Raw genomic sequence first — 17,799 nt, 5'->3', positions numbered from 1 at the left:
TGTTTGTCAGGCCGGCTGGTCCTCATCCAGACTGTGGCTGCTGCGTCAGGCTGCGTCAGGCTGCGTCAGGCTGCCCGCCTGTCGGGCTACTTTGGGCAGTGGAGGTGAAAATAACAGAGGCTCAGCAGGTTTCTCTGCCCACTGCCCCTGCCCCTCCTCCTAACCAGACGGCCCTGTCGGTAGAGCTGAACCTGACCCCTCCTCCTCCTGCTCCTCCTGGCCCTCTCCGCTCTCACTAGCGCCCCCTGCTGCCAGTCAGGGTACCCTGCTGCCCGGGCCCCCCTCACACCACCGTGCTGATACGGCTGACCGGCTTGGACTTGGAGCTGCCCACCCCTCCCGCCCCGCCTCCCCCCTGGCCAACTTGCGGATGAGGGGAGAGCGGGGCGAGGGGCGAGGGCGAAGGCGGAGGCAGAGGGGAGTGCGGCGGAGGAGGCGGGATGGAGGAGAGAGGGGGGGTACTGCGGCACGTACTGGGCGGCCTGGGGCACGTGGCGGGCGATAGGGGTCTGAGGAGGGGGCGTGGAGAAGATGAAGTGCGGCTGGTGGGACGGGTGGGGCACCTGGTGGGGGCTGTGAGCGAGGCCCACGTGGTTGTGCGGGTGGCTGAGCGCAGCGTGGGAGTGTGCGTGAGGGTGGGGCTGAGAGTGGGAGAGGGTCAGAGGGAGTTTGACCAGCCCTCCCCCACCCCCTCCCCCTCGTACCGAGTGTGTGTGATAGAGGGACAGCGGGGGGACGGGGGAGTGAGGGGAGTGAGGCGAGAGGGGGGGAGGGGTGCAGGAGTAGCGTCCTTGTCCCCCGCCATGGCTGCTGTGCCCGTGCTGCTGCTGCTGGCCCAGCTGGCCGTGAGAGGGAATGGGCCCCTGCCCAGGGCGTTTGCCCGACGTGGTCACCCTGTGAAGGGTGTGGTGGCCACTGTTCTGGGCGGAGGTGGGCATGGTGGGCATGGGCAGGGGCGCGGGCTGGTGGTGGTAGCGATGGTGATGGTGGTAGGGCGGCGGAGGCGGCTGCGCGACTCTGCCGCCAGCGCTGCTGCTGTTGCCATGGCAATACTGGGCGTGCAAAGCTTGGATCTTGGAGGGTCCGCCAGGGTCGGATTGGCTGAGGGCGGATGGGGAGGGTGGGGGCGGCCCCCCTGCGGTCGGAGGGGCCACAGGTGCAGGGTAGTGGGGTCCGGGGGGGATGAGAGGCCCGGGGGGGCCTTTGGCTCGACGATTGCCAAACAGGCTCCCCAGGAAGGAACCGCCACTCCCTCCGCTGCCCCCACCCGGGCCCCCGCTGCTGCCACTGCTGGAGAGGGTGCCCCCGTGGGACACCGGCCCCCCTGTGGCGTTGTGAAGCTGCCCCGGCCCACCCCCCACCCCAGATCCGGGGCTCAGGATGGGGCGATGAGGCCGGTAGTCTTCAAGGCCATAGGGGACCCCTCCCACCATGAGGGGGCGCTGTTGGGATCGAGGGCTGCTAATGATGGAGCCCTGGAGGAGGGAGAGGGGATAGAGAAAGTAGCAGGGATGGCAGACAGGGAGGATAAGGAGAGAAAGAGAAGAAAAGAGTAAGAAACCACTCGAGTAGGACTCACTACACAAACCCCAACAGTGGTGGCTCGTGATAAGGCTCATATCCGCAAACGGCTGTGAAACACAAACACAGGACACCAACCAGCACAGACACCATGCAGATGCTTCACATGTCAGTGTTCATGCAGGTGCCTGTCACTCGTATCAGGGGTCCCCCACGCAGGGCCGCAGGGGGCAGCACGAGGAGTGAAACATGCAGAACAAGCCGGTGAGGCAGACCCATGCAGGTCAGCCACGGGGATGGGAGTGGCAGCAGCAGGCCCACAGGGCCCCCGGCTGTCTCTCCCTAACAGCCAGGATGTTTAGTACACAGACACAGGACAGGACGACAGCACAGACACCTGACTGGTGCTGGACACGCATGCACCATCCACACGGTTGCAGGGGTGTTTGGGGAGTGGAGGGCAACGCTCCACCCCCGCAGACTTACTTCGATGGCACTGTCCAGGGAGCCCACACTGTTCCTCCTCCCACGCTTCCCTGCACCCAACGCAGAACAGGTCATGATTGACTACCTTAACCTGTGGAAGGCAGACTTCTGCAACACCTAGCTCTGCAACCCCCCCTCCCCCTCCACAACAATTGATAAACACATGTTCACACAGTCACACTCCAATGTTCAGCATTACTCATAGATCAGCTGTTTCAGTAGATCACCCAAAATGACTGAGGTCTGTTACAACCTTTTTCATATTTCTTCCTGCAAATCTCCCTCTGGACACCAGATGGCACCAGAGCACTGCACAGTGTCAAATAGCTTGGCAGCGTTCAGCTTTCCTCTTATATCATCGTATCAATGATATTTCTCAGAAACCTTGGTGATGGCCTTCAGTCTGCAGGTCTGCAGAGGACTGACATTTAACAGAAAGGCCTCCATCACTCTTTCTAAATGACAGCCACTTTGCTCAGCGGTTTGCAGGTTTTCAAGGACAAGAGATTGAAATGAACATGTCTCGTGGATGCCTTTGTGTGTGGAAAACACTGAGCTGGGCAGCAAACATAGACATCCAGTCACTAACGCAGAAGAAGACCCTCACAGGAGCTCCCTTGGGAGGGGTAAAACAGAGAGCACAAGCCTACAAATTCTGGATTCTGGAATGAGGATAAATTGTCCTTCAAAACTCCAGAAGACAAAGAAGCTGAGGGTGAAGATGCGGTTTTCTACTGAAAAGAGATTCTAAGAATAGAGAGCATTCTCAAGCCGCCCCTCAATCACAATGTTTTCCAAATCTCAGTCTCAATCCTACCTGTGTCAGACAAGTATTCAGGGGGACCCTAATCGCAATCCTAATCTCAGTCTCAATTCTACCTGTGTCAGACAAGTACTCAGAGGGACCCTAATCGCAATCCTAATCTCAGTCTCAATTCTACCTGTGTCAGACAAGTACTCAGAGGGACCCTAATCCTAATCTCAGTCTCAATTCTACCTGTGTCAGACAAGTATTCAGAGGGACCCTAATCCTAATCTCAGTCTCAGTTTTACCTGTGTCAGACAAGTATTCAGAGGGACCCTAATCCTAATCTCAGTCTCAGTTTTACCTGTGTCAGACAGGTCTCGGAGGGAGGAGCTGAGGGCAGAGCGTTTGAGGCCGTCCACTGCAGCATAGGTGTCGTCCAGACTGGGCCTTCCCAGGGTACCGTTCACCCCCACCGTCTTCAACCCGCCCCCGTCACTTCCTGGACCGCCAGGCCCCGCCCCTCCTCCGCCGCTGAGGACGCTGGGACGCACCACGCCTTTCTGCTTCTCCAACTCAGCTGGAGGAAGGGAACAAGAGGGGAGAGGGAAAATGAAAGAGAGATGGGGGACGATAAGGGGGGAGGAGTATTGGTGTGAGGAAGATTTTTTTCTAAATTATTATCTAAAACAAGATTTACACATGCAGTATAGAACTTTGTATGTTGGTCAGTGTTGGATTCAGAGTGACATCTTACAACTCGCTGGCAAAGTGTACTATTCTGACTGCATTCTAGTATGCAGTAGTGTAGTGTCCTAGCGTAGCAGCGTAGTTTAGTATGCTCACACTCCACGCGGTACTTCTCCATCTCCTGCACCTCGGCGATGCTCTCCCGCAGGTCGGAGGTGAAGCGCCCTCGGTCCTGCTGGCTGGGGGCCGTGAACGCCATCAGCAGCTGCCTCTCGCTGCCCGGGCTGGCACACGTCAGACGGACACCGTGGGGGTAGTCTAGGAGGAGAACCGGTGATGTGGAAACAAATCAAATGCACATCAAAAACAAGTAAACACATACAGTAAGCAGGTATAACCGTAAGTATGCAGACATCAACATTTACAAACAAACAATCCAGATGGCCAAGGTAGGACCACTACATAATAATAACATTAGAATAAATCATAACATTGCAGTGTACCCTGTGAAAACATGGATTCATGGTTGTAATTCAGTGATCTAGCAGGGAGATTCTCTCTTGCAAATCACACAGATATGCTTGAGCACACACACACACACACACACTACCATCAGGCGACCTGGCATACTGCACACTGATGATTCACTCGTTACAATCTGTCATGATGGAGACGAGGGCGAAACATTGATAAAAACATGATATCATTTGTATCTCCAAGACAATAACAACACACAACAGCATGGCAGGCGTACAGTTGAATCCTCTCATAGGTACATAACATCTGCAATACTGCTCATGTTTCGATGAGGTCATCTCTCTGCACGGAGAGTGGTGTTTACAGTGGGAGGGGGAACAACAAGAACACGTTTCACTGTCCTCACTGGGCTGCTGGATGGCTGTAGAACCCTACTGTGAGGCTATAAATAGAGAGAGAGAGAGAGAGAGAGAGAGAGAGAGAGAGAGAGAGAGACAGAGAGAGAGAGACAGAGACAGAGAGAGAGAGAGAAAGAGAGAGAGAGAGGTAGGGAGGAAGGAGGTGGGAAGAGGGGATGGAGAGACAAAAAAGGGAGATGAAGAGAGATAGTGGTACAGGGGGGGAGTGCAGATGGAGGAGAGAGATAGAGGGAGGACAGAAGGGAAGACAGAGAAAGGGATAATGAAGAGGGTAGAACATGAGCAAAGGAGAAAGGATCAGAGTGAAAGAAGGAGGAAGAAATATAGACAGATGGAGGGACAGATGGAGGGACAAACACTTACAGGAGTTCTGGAACATGTGAACTTGCATGTCGACCAGAGGAAAGGACTGTCTGAAACTGTACGTGACTGAGGTCTTCTTCTTCTGGAAGATCTTAGTGACCTGGGAGGAGGGAGGGGAAACACAGAACCTCAGAACAAGGACAGAACACAGACCACATAACCACTCAAAGTTGCATTTACCAGCAGAACATCTTGCATTATAGAATTGTTAGCTTTGGCTTTTGAAACTAAGGCCTTCGGCTGTTCCACAGAAAAAATACCGGCTGATTCAGCAGATGTTTTGATTCCAAACATGTAATTGTGAAAACACACAAAGTTCGAGTAAACACTGATCAACCTGAAAATAGATACTCTTGTATATTCACTAGCATACAAGTAAGTCATAGTAGATCCCACCCCAAAAACGATCATATGGAGATATATATCCGTACGTGGAACGTGGTTATGTTGGTGGTGTTTTTGTATCTAAGCTTTAAAACAAATCCTAGGAAAAGAATAGATCTCAGCTAAACATGTGAAAGAAACTGGCCTGCCGTGTTGTCACTAGCTTCAAAAGTTGAATTGTACACGAGAGAGCATGATGGGTGCTGAGGGGAAGCTGGTCTGTACCATGAGCAGGTCGTTGAAGAGGAACACCTCTCGTTGGTGGACCCCACTCCTCTGGGGTCTGTTAGGGTCGGGAACCTCATACAGCTGACAGCAACACACCAGCCTCCGATGGGGCAGGGACAGCACCTGCAGCAAGCACACACACCGACACACAGACACACACACGCAGTGTCAATGCCCATCCAAGAGTCCTGTTATCTGATGCTGTGCTGTTCCCAGCCGGCCATGTCTATCTGTCTGCTAACTAACCCAGTGATGTCTATCTGTCTGCTAACTAACACAGTGATGTCTATCTGTCTGCCAACTAACACAGTGATGTCTATCTGCCTGCCAACTAACACAGTGATGTCTATCTGTCTGCTAACTAACCCAGTGATGTCTATCTGTCTGCTAACTAACCCAGTGATGTCTCTCAGTCTGCTAACTAACACAGTGTTGCTTGTATAACTGTACCACCGAAGCACCAGGAGAGCAGCAGTCTCACCGGCTTCTTGCCCACCACCACCCTCTCCACAGCCTGGACTTGGGACACGTGGTCATCGTTGGTGCGGAGCTCCCACTTCTGGATCCTCTGGTAGATCCCGATCAGCAGGTCCCTGGGGATGTCCTGGCCGTTGTCCACCCCTGGGGGGGGGGGGGGGGGGGGGGAGGGGGGGGAGGACAGAGGGAGGGAGTGAACGAGCGGCAGCAGTTGTTTCGGTGGCAAAAAGAGTGACGACGTATGAGCGATACGCACAAGCACTGTGAAAGCGTGAGTGGGCTTTACCTGTGCTGATTTAGGAAAGGCCTCCATATGACTAGCACTAGCTCTGTACTTGGAGAGTGAGTGGTAGGTTACGGCTGATGGAAACCCACCTCGGAGGTTCTTGATGAAGTCCTCCAGCTTCATCTTCCTCTCTGGCTTGACGTTGGGGCTGTACATGTCTGTGTTGAGGAGGATGATGGCGAAGGCCAGGATGAAGATAGTGTCTGGGTTCTGGAACTGTCGGATCAGGACCGGGTTACACACACAGTACCGCTGACTGGAAGAAGGTGAGGGAGGGGGGAGGGAAGGATCCAGAAGGAGTGAGACAGAAATGAGACAGAAATCCCTTAATGACATGGATGGACGACTTATCAAGTTGTCAGGCCTCAGTGAATTGAATGAATCCCCAAGTATACCTGAAGGCCTCCACGAGTCTCTCCACCTTCTGGGCCTCTCCCTGGACCTTGATCTGGGCCTGGAACTTCCGGAGGGCATCGTCCAGGTCCATTCCTGAGAAGTCCATCTCATCCAGAACACAGCTGGAGGGAGGGGTGGGGGGGAGGGCAGGGTGCAGAGGGAAGCCAGGATTAGAGGTGGAACTACGTCTAAAACACATGTTTTAACAATAACATTTCATCGGTTATAATACTTTTTACCCAGAACACTGTCACTGTCTTATTGGTCCCCTCTGCCTAATGTTGAGCCAATCCCTGACTTACTCCAGCACATCCTTGTTGAACTGTTTCTGTCGGCAGCCAAGGAACTCTCCGATCATCTGTCTGCTCAGCCCCTTCCTCTCCAGGATGAATCTGGCGATGCCCACAGGCGTGTCTGACACGAAGCCTCTCTCTATCAGGTACTGGATACCCTTCTCTGGCTTCCTTCCAAGGAAACACACACACACACATATACACAGTTAGACATCCACTCGCAGTTGCAGTACACACACATGCACTTGCATTCATGAAGTAATCCCGGTCCCTCCTTACTTGTTGAACAGGTTGAGTCCGATACGATACTGTCGCCTCTGGACCACGTCATCATTGAAGGCGGGCGAGTCCCAGCTGTGACGAGACTCCCTCTGATAGGTCTGCTTTCCCAGAGGGGGGAGGGGCTCCCGCAGACTGTCCCGAGAGGAGGAGCCTGAGGAGTAGTTGATGGTCTCATTGGAGTTGGTGGTGGAGTTGAGACTCTCGTTGTCTCCGTCTGAGATGAGGTGCTGCTCAAGGCCCGGGGCCATCGCACACATGGAGGGCGAGGAGGAGGAGGAGAGGATGGGGGTGAGGGGCTGCTGCTGAGGGGTCTGCGGGGAGGGGGAGTCAGGGTAAGGGTAGTGGTGCATGTGGAGGGGGTGGTGGGGGTGCATGGGGGGGAGGTGGGGGTGAGGCTGATGGTGGGGGTGGGGGATGGGCGGGTGAGGGTGGTGGTGGAGGACGGTGTGGTGGGGGAGGTGCGGGGGGAGGGGTGACGGGTGAGGGCGGACCAACGGCGTGCGGGTCTGACCCTGCGCCATGGCAACCGAGCGTCCATTGGGATTGGCCTTGATGGTCCCTTGAGGTGACCCTCCCGCCCCCATCCCCCCTCCTCCCCCGCATCCTCCTTCTCCCCCTCCTCCCCCCTCGCCCCCGGGCTCCTGCTCGTACAGCAGCTGCCGGCTCAGAGACCCCCGGTCAGACCGGTCACTCATGTCCACGGAGCTGTCGCTGGGCGGCTCGATGGTCAGCACGGGCAGGTGGCCCCCCCCTCGGTGCCGGTGGTCTCGACACTCCGTACAGGGGGTACTGCGGCGGCTGGTGCTGCTGCCCCCTCCCTCCGTCTCCCGGCTGTCCTCCCGCCCCACCCCCAGGCCCCAGTACTCTGTGTCCGTGCTGCTGGGGGGGCGGTCCATGGACATGGGGGAGGTAGGGATCCCGTCGTCCATGTAGAGGGTGCCGTCGCTGTAAGTGGTCGCTGTGCTGTCCTCGTGCGCGCCCCCTCCCCTGCCTCTGCCCCCTCCCAGACCCCGACGGGGGGTGGGGGTGTTGCTGTTGTTTCCCCACACACGCTCCCTGAAGTCTTCCTCCCTCTCCTCCCCGCCTCCCTCCTCTGGATCTCCCTCCTGAGAGTCTTCTCGTCCAGACTGGCAGGTGAGGGAATCGTCCATGGAGTCAGCCAGGGACTTGACCTGCGAACACACACACACACACACACACAGGGTTCCTCCAATAAACACACAAGCACATCCCACACGGTGTGCCTCCACAAATCCTCTCTTTCCCTCCATCTTTTCTTCTTGTTCTATCCCCTCCCTACCCATCTCTCTCCCTTACTCCTTATTCATCCCGGTTCCCCTACGTCCCTTCTAGTTCTCCCCCACAACCCCTCCTCCCTCCCTCTCACCTGTTTCGAGAAGGATTCATCCAGGTGGGAGTATTCCTCCCTGTCTCCCCCATCGGTGGCACCAGGCTGCCCTCCAGTGTGGGAGTACCTGAGAGGGGGGATGTCAAGGCATGACCAACAACCACAATACTACACACACCACTGTCATGATACCTTCTGCACAGTATCTCAATGTGCTTAAAACATCTCAATAACAGCTAGTATCACATTCAACACATCACAGCTACCTAGTCAGACCCTGATCCTGGCCCTGGTCCTGGTCCTGGTCTTGACCCTGGTCTTGACCCTGGTCTTGGTTCTGCCTGTCGTCGAACGAGTACTGCAGCCTCATGTTGTTGAGGATGATGCGGCGCGTCATGCGGCTCTCTGAGGCAGAACTCCGCAGGCGCTGGAAGTTCTTGTTCATGCGGTACTGCCTGAACGCCGTCTGGATGGTCCGCGCCGCGCGCCGACTCAGGAAGTATCCCCCATACTTCCTCTCCAGCATCTCCACCTGGCCAATCAGAGACAGAGAGAGAGAGAGACAGAGAGAGAGAGAGAGAGAGAGAGAGAGAGAGAGAGAGAGAGAGAGAGAGAGAGAGAGAGAGAGAGAGAGAGAGAGAGAGAGAGAGAGAGAGAGAGGAGAGAGAGAGAGAGAGGAGAGAGAGAGAGATGGAGAGCTCATCACCTTCTGCCATTTTATAATGCAGCTGTTCTAATGCACTTGAACTGGGTAGGATCACGTGCCATTACTAATACTATACATGAGTCTGTCATCTTATTGTAGAGGTCTGTGCTGCTACAGTACAGCATGTTCGGATGAGGAACATGTGGTCACGGAGCTGTAAAAATGGACCTTGCATTAGGGATAATGTGTTGAATCCTACCTTCTTATCCTGGAGGTCTGTGGAGAGCTCATAGCTGTCTGAGAGGGCTTTGCAGCGCTTGCTCTCCTCCTCCTCCTGCTTGCGGAGCGCCAGGCTTGCAGGCTGGTGGCGTGTTCGTTGGGGGCCCAGGCCAAGCTGGCTGGGCTAGGAGGGGCTGCCAAGGGGGGGGCCCTGGGCGTAAGAAGGGGGGTCCCTGGTGGCCAGGGGGGATGGCGGGGCAGGTGTAGCGGAGGTCAGTGTGGCCCCCCAGGTAGGAGGCGGGGCAATAGGAGGAGGAGTCTGAGAAACTGAACGTCTCTGGACATGGGGGCTCTTCTTCCACACTGGAGGGGGGGGGGGGGTGTGGTAGAGAGAGAGAGACAACGACAGGGAGAGAGAGAGAGAGAGAGAGAGAGAGAGAGAGGAGAGAGAGAGGAGAGAGAGAGAGAGAGAGAGGAGAGAGAGAGAGAGAGAGGAGAGAGAGAGAGAGAGGAGAGAGAGAGAGAGAGAGGGGAAAGAAGAACACAGTTGATCTAAAATGACTCAGGGCAGAATGACACCTTGAGAAAGAGGACGTGGAAGACCAGAACATCTCCACACAGGAGCCAAGTGGAGGCTAAGCCACCCTACTTTAGAGTCTTCACCCAACATCCATCCTGCTAACGTGCAAACATCCATGACCTCATTATCTTGAACATGAGAGTCCCACTGTCTTCTGTACAATCTACAGCGATAGCTACAGCCTGGTCATATTACACTGCTCTTAACACAAACACACAGTCATGCAGAGAATGCACGCACACATACGTACATACAGAACACACTCTGTACAGACAAATACACATTTTGCTGCCAGGCTGTTAGACTGGCACAGAAGGCAGGGTACTGCGGGTGGCCAGTGACAGCTTCTCAGCAGCTCGTCACATGACCATGAGTCATCAGTGTGAACAGCAGCAGCTGAGGTGGAGAGAGTGAGAGAGAGAGGAGAGAGAGAGGAGAGAGAGAGGGGAGAGAGAGGGGAGAGAGAGGAGAGAGAGAAGGGAAAGAGAGGGGAGAGAGAAAAGAGAGGAGAGAGTGGGCACAGCGAGAGAGAGAATAGAGAGAGGGCAGAGAAAAATAGGTTGGGAGAGAGAGAGAGAGAGAGAGAGAGAGAGAGAGAGAGAGAGAGAGAGAGAGAGAGAGAGGAGAGAGAGAGAGAGACAGAGAGAGAGAGAGACAGAGACAGAGATTAAACAGGGGAGTAACCTACTAATGCCTAGTGGAGGTTGGGAACCAAGATCTCTACTCCTTTCTGAGGGTTCAGAGGTCACATCTGGAGTATCCATCTGTGCTGCTGAGATACCATTACAGATACCAAAAGAACAGCAGGGAATTCACTCCAAGTGACCCATCAGTAAGACTTCAAAGAAATGAACGTTACACCGACTGACTGAAATCTAACTGACTTGGCATAGAGTATGTCTTCTTGGTGTAATGCTGTACAGTAGCAGAGGTGGTTCATCATTTCTAATCAGATAACTTTGATACTATGAGAAACCCAAGTGCACAAGGGGGTTCTTTCTCTACGTCTGACGCTTAGCACTAAAGATAGATGCTGCACTCCTGCACTGCAGGAATTCAAACCAAAGTTAACTTCAAATGCACAAACACACACACACACACACATACTGTACACACATTCATGCACAAACACACACTCCTCCAAAGAAGCCAAAGAAGTATCTGCACTAATAAATTGTGTAGGCGCTGCAGTAAATCTCAGGATGGTACTCTCACTAATTATACAATCTGGCAACTCTCCAGTCATATCCCACTTCTCCCTACCTCTCTCTCACACCTCGCTCTCCTTCTACCCATCTTTCTCACTCATCTCCCTTTCTCTCCCACAACTGTCAACTTCCCCACTCTCCCCTACCTCTCTTTATCTTACATCTCTCCCTCTCTTCACCATTCTCCCACCTGAGTTGCAGTCAGTTTAACTTGTTGTGTAACCAGAGCCGGTGGAATCATGACAGTCCTGCTCAGGTGGTGAGCCTGGAAACAAGAACTAAAACACACCCTGTGCTACGAACTGGCTCAATTCTAACAGTGCCAGGTAGTTCAAATCAAACAATGCCATAGCCAAGTTCACTTGTCTGACAGACAGGTGTCTCTGTTGCACAAGGTAGTCTATATCAAACACACTGTCTAGGCAGAGACAGACACGCTGTCTAGTTCTACAGCAGAGACAGACACACTCACTGTTTAGGTCTACAGGAGAGACAGACAGACAGACAGGCAGGCAGGTCAGATTGTCTAAGTCTACAGGAGAAAGACAGACACACTGTCTAGGTTTACAGGAGAGACAGACACACTGTCTAGGTTTACAGGACAGACAGACTGTCTAGGTCTACAGGACAGAGAGACAGACTGTCTGGGTCTACAAGACAGACAGACAGACAGACAGACAGACAGACTGTCTAGGTCTAGAGGACAGACAGCACACTCACATGTAGGCCCGGGCCCTCCGAGGCAGCTTGTTCTTCCTATGGAACCACATGGTTCACAAGGAGCCAGTGACAAGGAGAGAGAGGAGCCATTCACTCACACACTGGAGATTTCACACACATACACACCCACAAAAGCACAATTAATGAAGCATTCACACGATAACTATTTACTGCAACACTCTGGTTGTTCTCTCTATTCTTTCTCATTATCGTAAACACAGACCTGAACTCGAACCTTACACACACTACATCTATACAGCATATAAGCATACACACACAAACAGGTCACTCAGACACAGTTGGATAGCGGAGCTAATCTATTCTCACCATGTGGTCTGTAACCAGCAACACTCTGGTGGCAACCACTGTTTTAGCCGCAGGCAAAAAACTAGTGAAAGATCTATCACTACAATTGGCCGGTGTACTGAAACGCTAGCTAAACACAGTCGCTATAACAACATGGTGCTGTCCTCACTAAACTAGGAAACACAGCTGAGTGGACCTGATTTAGCTTGACATGCAGAGATAAACAAACGTATGAAAGAACAAAAAAAAAAAACCTGAGCTGCCCTCTTCTCTTTCCTGTATTCTGGTTTCCTTAATGACAACAAGGCACCTTCAATCTACATCTCGCCTCTCCCTCCGCCCATCACAGAAGCAGTTAGGACTGTTGTCATAATCCCAAAGAAAGACACCTAATCTATCCCAAATCCAAACAGCAGGAGAAAAACGGTAATCCAGGGAGCAGGTGTCTTTCAACCGGCATGTCTACCAGTAAATCACAAATCCAAATAACCAATCATTGTGCCAGTCTACAGTAAGTCTTTGTTTTTGAGGGGGAAGTTAGTACTCGCCCTGCACTGGTTGCTATGGAAGAGACACACCCACGAGGGGAGTGAGAGCCAATCATTACAAAGCACTCAGGTTTGCTCAGGGAGGTGAAAGTTCCAAACTGCTGCAGATAGAAGCATGTGCAAGCGTGCGTGCATGCCTGTGTGTGCCTGTGTGTGCCTGTGTGTGCCTGTGTGTGCCTGTGTGTGCCTGTGTGTTTCTGTGTGTGCCTGTGTGTGTGTGACAGCAGACTGCCACAATGCCACAGGGAGTGATGATGTCATGAGAGAGAAGTCAGGTGCTAAGCTCCAGTAAACACAACGCAGGACAGTGTACTGTAGCCTATCACTGAACTGTGCAAAACACCACCAAAATATGCAACCAGATGGCAACTCTGACCCCACAGTTTGGCAAGCCTTTTTATGGTTCAAATGCTATATGCACCTGTGAGATACATGTGCGTGTGCGTGTGTGTGTGTGTGCGTGTGTGTGCACACAGAGTTATTGGGAATGGAGATGGTTACCGCCAAAGCTTACAACATGAACGGTGAATGGAGCAACAACAATTAGAACAGGGATCCACAAGCAGGGGTCAGAGGTCATATCCATCCAGAACGGCATGACAGCCCTCTGACGGGGTCATCAATAGCGGCTTGTCATGTCATTAATCCTTCAGGCTTATTCATGGAGTGGGAGGTTTAATGAACACTCGGGCTCTGGCCTATTCTGTAAACCCAGTCTGGCAGGCAGGGTGTGTGCGTGTGGAGGGAGGTGTCTATACACTGTGTGTGCCAGTCTGTTGGATAAGAAAGCTAAACAAAAGGCCGGCCTCCATGGTCTGACCTTCACTTGACACACATCTCACGTGTGTAAGGAACACCAGCTCATGAACTACAAATCCCAGGTGCTCACAGCCAGGACTACAATACAAAAGGCCAGACACAAAAGGAGAAAGGCAATGTAGTAAAAATAGTATGCACAGTCATTGATTCTGTGGTGGTCATTTGATTCTCTCCTGTGACTGCTCAGTGTAAATCAATTACCAATTGCAGCAGAACCGACATCTCACAGCCACAACATACACAATCACGTGCACACAATTACCGGTACACAACACACACACACACACCTACATACTGCTGACAATCATAACTTCAGCAAAGGGAACTCTGACTAAACAGAGCTACAGTATAGTACAGCTGTAGGGTTGCTCCCTCATGTTAAACGCTCCTCCCCACAGGCAGGGTAGCTTACACACTGCTGACTAACACACACACACAACACACTCACACACACATACACACACACACACACATAGGCATACATTTGTACAAGAACTTACTGTAATCACACATACCACACATACACACTGCACACACAATAAAGCAAACAACCACAAACACACTCACACACAGCATGGACTCACAAAGTATTATCCCCATACTGTACATCTACAGAAGACCACAGCCTGGCCTGAAATCAAACAACCATGGAGACGTGTGCTAGAGAGAAGGGGACTTTGAAGACCTACTTCTGAGATGAGAGGGGGGATATGTGTGTGTGTGTGTGTGTGTGTGGGGGGGGGGGGGGGGGGGGTAGAGACAGAGCCCAGAGCCCCTCCACCAAATGGAGAGCAGTCCTCAGGCGGTGGGTTGGCACATGCTATGTATGGCTGAGGGTCTAGTGGGAGGACACACACACGTCTTTCATGTGCTCTTTTGCTTTCTTCTCAATCCTTTTCGTTTCTCTTTCTATGTCCTCTGTCCTGTTTTCTCCTGCGTCCTTCTCTCCCTCTTCTCTCCTATCTGTCTGAGCACAGATTTGGCCCAGTCTCTGGGCTGTGACACAGGCGCTGTTGATATCATTTGGCCTCTGCATCCAGCTCATCATCTCTCGTTTCTCACCTCGTCATTGGCTGCCATTGGAGCAACCCAGGAGTAACCAGCTGAGACAGCACCCTGATTGGCTGAATCAGACATTTTAGCTATCCAGACAGCATCCTGATTGGCTGAATTAGATGCTTTGGCAGTTCCATTTAGGATCATGATTGGCTGATTAGATGCTGTCTGGCAAGGAGGCCGTATGTTTGGCCACCTGTGTCATGTTGAGACACAACTAGAGGTGAGCACATTCTCAAACTGTTTCAATCAAATATGAAATCTGATGTGTTTCTGTTATGACATAATCTGCCATGTTGTGTCTGTGGTCACTCAGAGACAGAGGGATGAGGCTGTGTCTGTCGTCACCCAGAGACAGAGGGATGAGGCTGTGTCTGCAGTCACCCAGAGACAGAGGGATGAGGCTGTGTCTGTCGTCACCCAGAGACAGAGGGATGAGGCTGTGTCTGTCGTCACCCAGAGACAGAGGGATGAGACTGTGTCTGTAGTCACCCAGAGACAGAGGGATGAGGCTGTGTCTGTCGTCACCCAGAGACAGAGGGATGAGGCTGTGTCTGTAGTCACCCAGAGACAGAGGGATGAGGCTGTGTCTGTCGTCACCCAGAGACAGAGGGATGAGGCTGTGTCTGTAGTCACCCAGAGACAGAGGGATGAGGCTGTGTCTGTAGTCACCCAGAGACAGAGGGATGAGGCTGTGTCTGTCGTCACCCAGAGACAGAGGGATGATGCTGTGTCTGTCGTCACCCAGAGACAGAGGGATGAGGCTGTGTCTGGCGTCACCCAGAGACAGAGGGATGAGGCTGTGTCTGTCGTCACCCAGAGACAGAGGGATGAGGCTGTGTCTGTCGTCACCTAGAGACAGAGGGATGAGGCTGTGTCTGTAGTCACCCAGAGACAGACGGATGAGGCAAAGGAGGTCAGAGGTTTTTCAGGCCTGGTGAACATTGCCCACTTATCTAATGACATGAGGCGTGCTAACATTCTCCTAAGCCCACTTACAGCACTGCAGCTTTCCTCTCCCTGCTGTAGACCATCTCCCTACTCCCCTGGATGAATTATCCACTTACAGTACTAGGCACTTTATTATCACAGGGTAGTGAAAAAGAAAAACAATTTGTGACCTATTTGTGTAAAAACAAACTCTGGTTACTCACCAAAGTGCCCCTGGGTAGTATTTCTTGTCAACAATAGCACCATGTTTTTCAGTCTATGCAGTGAGAGGCCACTGAAGGGTCAGACTGTAGCTGTCGTTGTGAGAACACAGCAGAAGGAGGCCAAACGATAAAGTAGGATTGATAATGTTCCAGTCACCTCAAGATCTAAGTTATAAAGTCTTGAATATCATCACAGTCCATTGAAAAGCTGGCCTTTGTTCTTGGTTTCTGCCCCTCAACACATTTAGTCAATCCCCTGCAGAGAGGAGTGCTACCATCTTGTGTCAGATGCCCGTGGGCCAAAAGCAAAGTTGGACAATCATTCTTAACCACAGCGTTCTTCTAAGCATGGGACCCAACAGCAGGCCTCCACTCACAGACCTCAAGCCTCTACCAAGCATCTTCCATCCATCATCACCACAGAGTTGTTTCAAACTGCCTCTGCTACACATACAATTGTCAGGGTAGGCTTCCTCTACACACAACAAAAAACGGTACTGCCAGTAAGTCAGTCAGCTCCTGTATGTCAGCCGGTCCCTGGGCCTGTCCCCCCATACAGAGAGGCACGCGCTGACAGGGAGACAGACAGAACAGTCACAACAATGGACCTGTGATGTAGCTCATCTACACTGGGGTGACAATGACGATGCTTTTATAAAAGTCACAGCTGTAAATTTAGAATTTGAACCAAAACGGAGCACAATTAAGTCAGAGGTGTCGCGGTGTACGATCTGTTGGTGATAATGAGCAGGCTCTGACTAGAAGTGAAGAGTCAAGCCAGGGCATCTTATTTTAAGGGTCTCTAATAGATTCCCCGATAATATTCAATTAACTGTGATAAAAAATTCAACAACCACAGCCTAGCTCTAGCCAGTTGATCAATAAAGTCGCAGTTGGATTTCCAGTATATTTGCTGGCTGTAGACTATCTGCTGTGTGCATCCTCTGTACAGGGTAACAGACCTCAGAATCGTCCTCAGCTGGGCTAGTCAACAGGGCTGAGTATAGGTGCCACACAGAGCCAAGAGGGAAAAAGGCAAAGAGGAGCTTTGAAGGATGAGAAGAGCTGAGCAGTGAGATGGGGGAGAGGCCAGGACAGGGGAGAGGCCATAGGGATGAGCGGAGACGGATATCAAGGAGAGGTGAAAAGAAAAAAAGCGACGAGAAATGAGGTGGAGCAGAGAGAGAGCGAGCGAGAGGGGAGAGCGCTACTGTGGACAGAGAAGCGTAGGAGCTGCAGCAGAGGTGAACGAGAGGAGAGAGGGATGGGAGCAGAGTCGAGGAGAGAGTGCAGGTAAGGCCTGCCAAGGGTGGAAGTAGAAGCGGAAGCAGACAGCAGGGATTCCTTCAGCTGTTTCTGTTTGCGTGTCGACATCAAGTTTGAACACACGCACACCATGCAAATGCTCGGTACCGTTTCAATATTCAAGTTTGATTGCGCATAAATATGCAACACGTTTGCAGGACGCTGTGTGGAGTTTGACAGCCTGCAGTGCTGTGGAGGATGGGGGCCGTACAGGATTGCAGTCTGTACTGTACTCCCTCTCCCTCCTTTCTCAATGGGCTCATACAGACCAGACAGATAAGACATGGCCACACAGTCACTCTCTCTCACTTGCTCCCTCTCTCACTGGCAATTCTCTCATGTCCACGGGAGGGAGGCAAGTTGGGAGGGAAGGAGGAGAGAGACAGGTCGCAAAGAGATATGGAGGCGGAAATAGAGGCGAGCAAGCAGGGTAGCAGGCAAAAATGCTGAGAAATTAGCAGATATTCAGACACTAACACATCTGTCTAGAGTGATGCAGAGAGAGAGAGAGAGAGAGAGAGAGAGAGAGAGAGAGAGAGAGAGGAGAGAGAGAGAGAGAGAGAGAGAGAGAGAGAGAGAAGAGAGAGAGAGAGAGAGAGAGAGAGAGAGAGAGAGAGAGAGAGAGCACAGTGCGATGAGCTCCGTGTGCAAGACATTTATTAAACCAAAGACAACATTCAACAGCTATGTACTGCTGGACATTCCAGGATCCACATGACCTGATAGGTGAATTGCATTTAGCCTTGGTCTATCTACTCAGAGCTGGAGCTAAGGCACAGGCTCACTGACAACTGGCCTTCAATACCCACTAATAAACAACTTATCCTTGCATTCAGACTGAAA

The 17,799-nt window shown here is 52.3% G+C and overlaps 1 protein-coding gene across 1 annotated transcript in view; it reads right to left on the bottom strand.

Annotated features, from left to right (window-relative positions):
- Positions 1–6: 6 nt before the first annotated feature.
- Positions 7–17,799, bottom strand: part of LOC124462283 (IQ motif and SEC7 domain-containing protein 2-like) — a 39,849-nt gene continuing 22,056 nt past the window's right edge. Inside the window, exons 5-19 of the mRNA XM_047013940.1 lie at positions 9,301–9,444; positions 8,662–8,927; positions 8,435–8,522; positions 7,491–8,219; positions 7,045–7,358; positions 6,775–6,936; positions 6,472–6,594; positions 6,166–6,332; positions 5,795–5,934; positions 5,311–5,436; positions 4,702–4,801; positions 3,599–3,760; positions 3,117–3,332; positions 2,008–2,057; positions 7–1,475 (exon numbers count right to left, since the gene is read on the bottom strand). Of these exons, the coding sequence (XP_046869896.1) occupies positions 87–1,475; positions 2,008–2,057; positions 3,117–3,332; positions 3,599–3,760; positions 4,702–4,801; positions 5,311–5,436; positions 5,795–5,934; positions 6,166–6,332; positions 6,472–6,594; positions 6,775–6,936; positions 7,045–7,358; positions 7,491–8,219; positions 8,435–8,522; positions 8,662–8,927; positions 9,301–9,444 (4,176 nt within the window). The 3' untranslated portion in view covers positions 7–86. The remainder of the gene's footprint in view (positions 1,476–2,007; positions 2,058–3,116; positions 3,333–3,598; positions 3,761–4,701; positions 4,802–5,310; positions 5,437–5,794; positions 5,935–6,165; positions 6,333–6,471; positions 6,595–6,774; positions 6,937–7,044; positions 7,359–7,490; positions 8,220–8,434; positions 8,523–8,661; positions 8,928–9,300; positions 9,445–17,799) is intronic.

The sequence above is a fragment of the Hypomesus transpacificus genome, unplaced genomic scaffold (assembly GCF_021917145.1).
Source record: "Hypomesus transpacificus isolate Combined female unplaced genomic scaffold, fHypTra1 scaffold_210, whole genome shotgun sequence".
NCBI classification, from domain to species: Eukaryota; Metazoa; Chordata; class Actinopteri; order Osmeriformes; family Osmeridae; genus Hypomesus; species Hypomesus transpacificus.
Note: the sequence above shows the minus strand (reverse complement) of the source record. Positions and strands in the feature narration are given on the sequence as shown.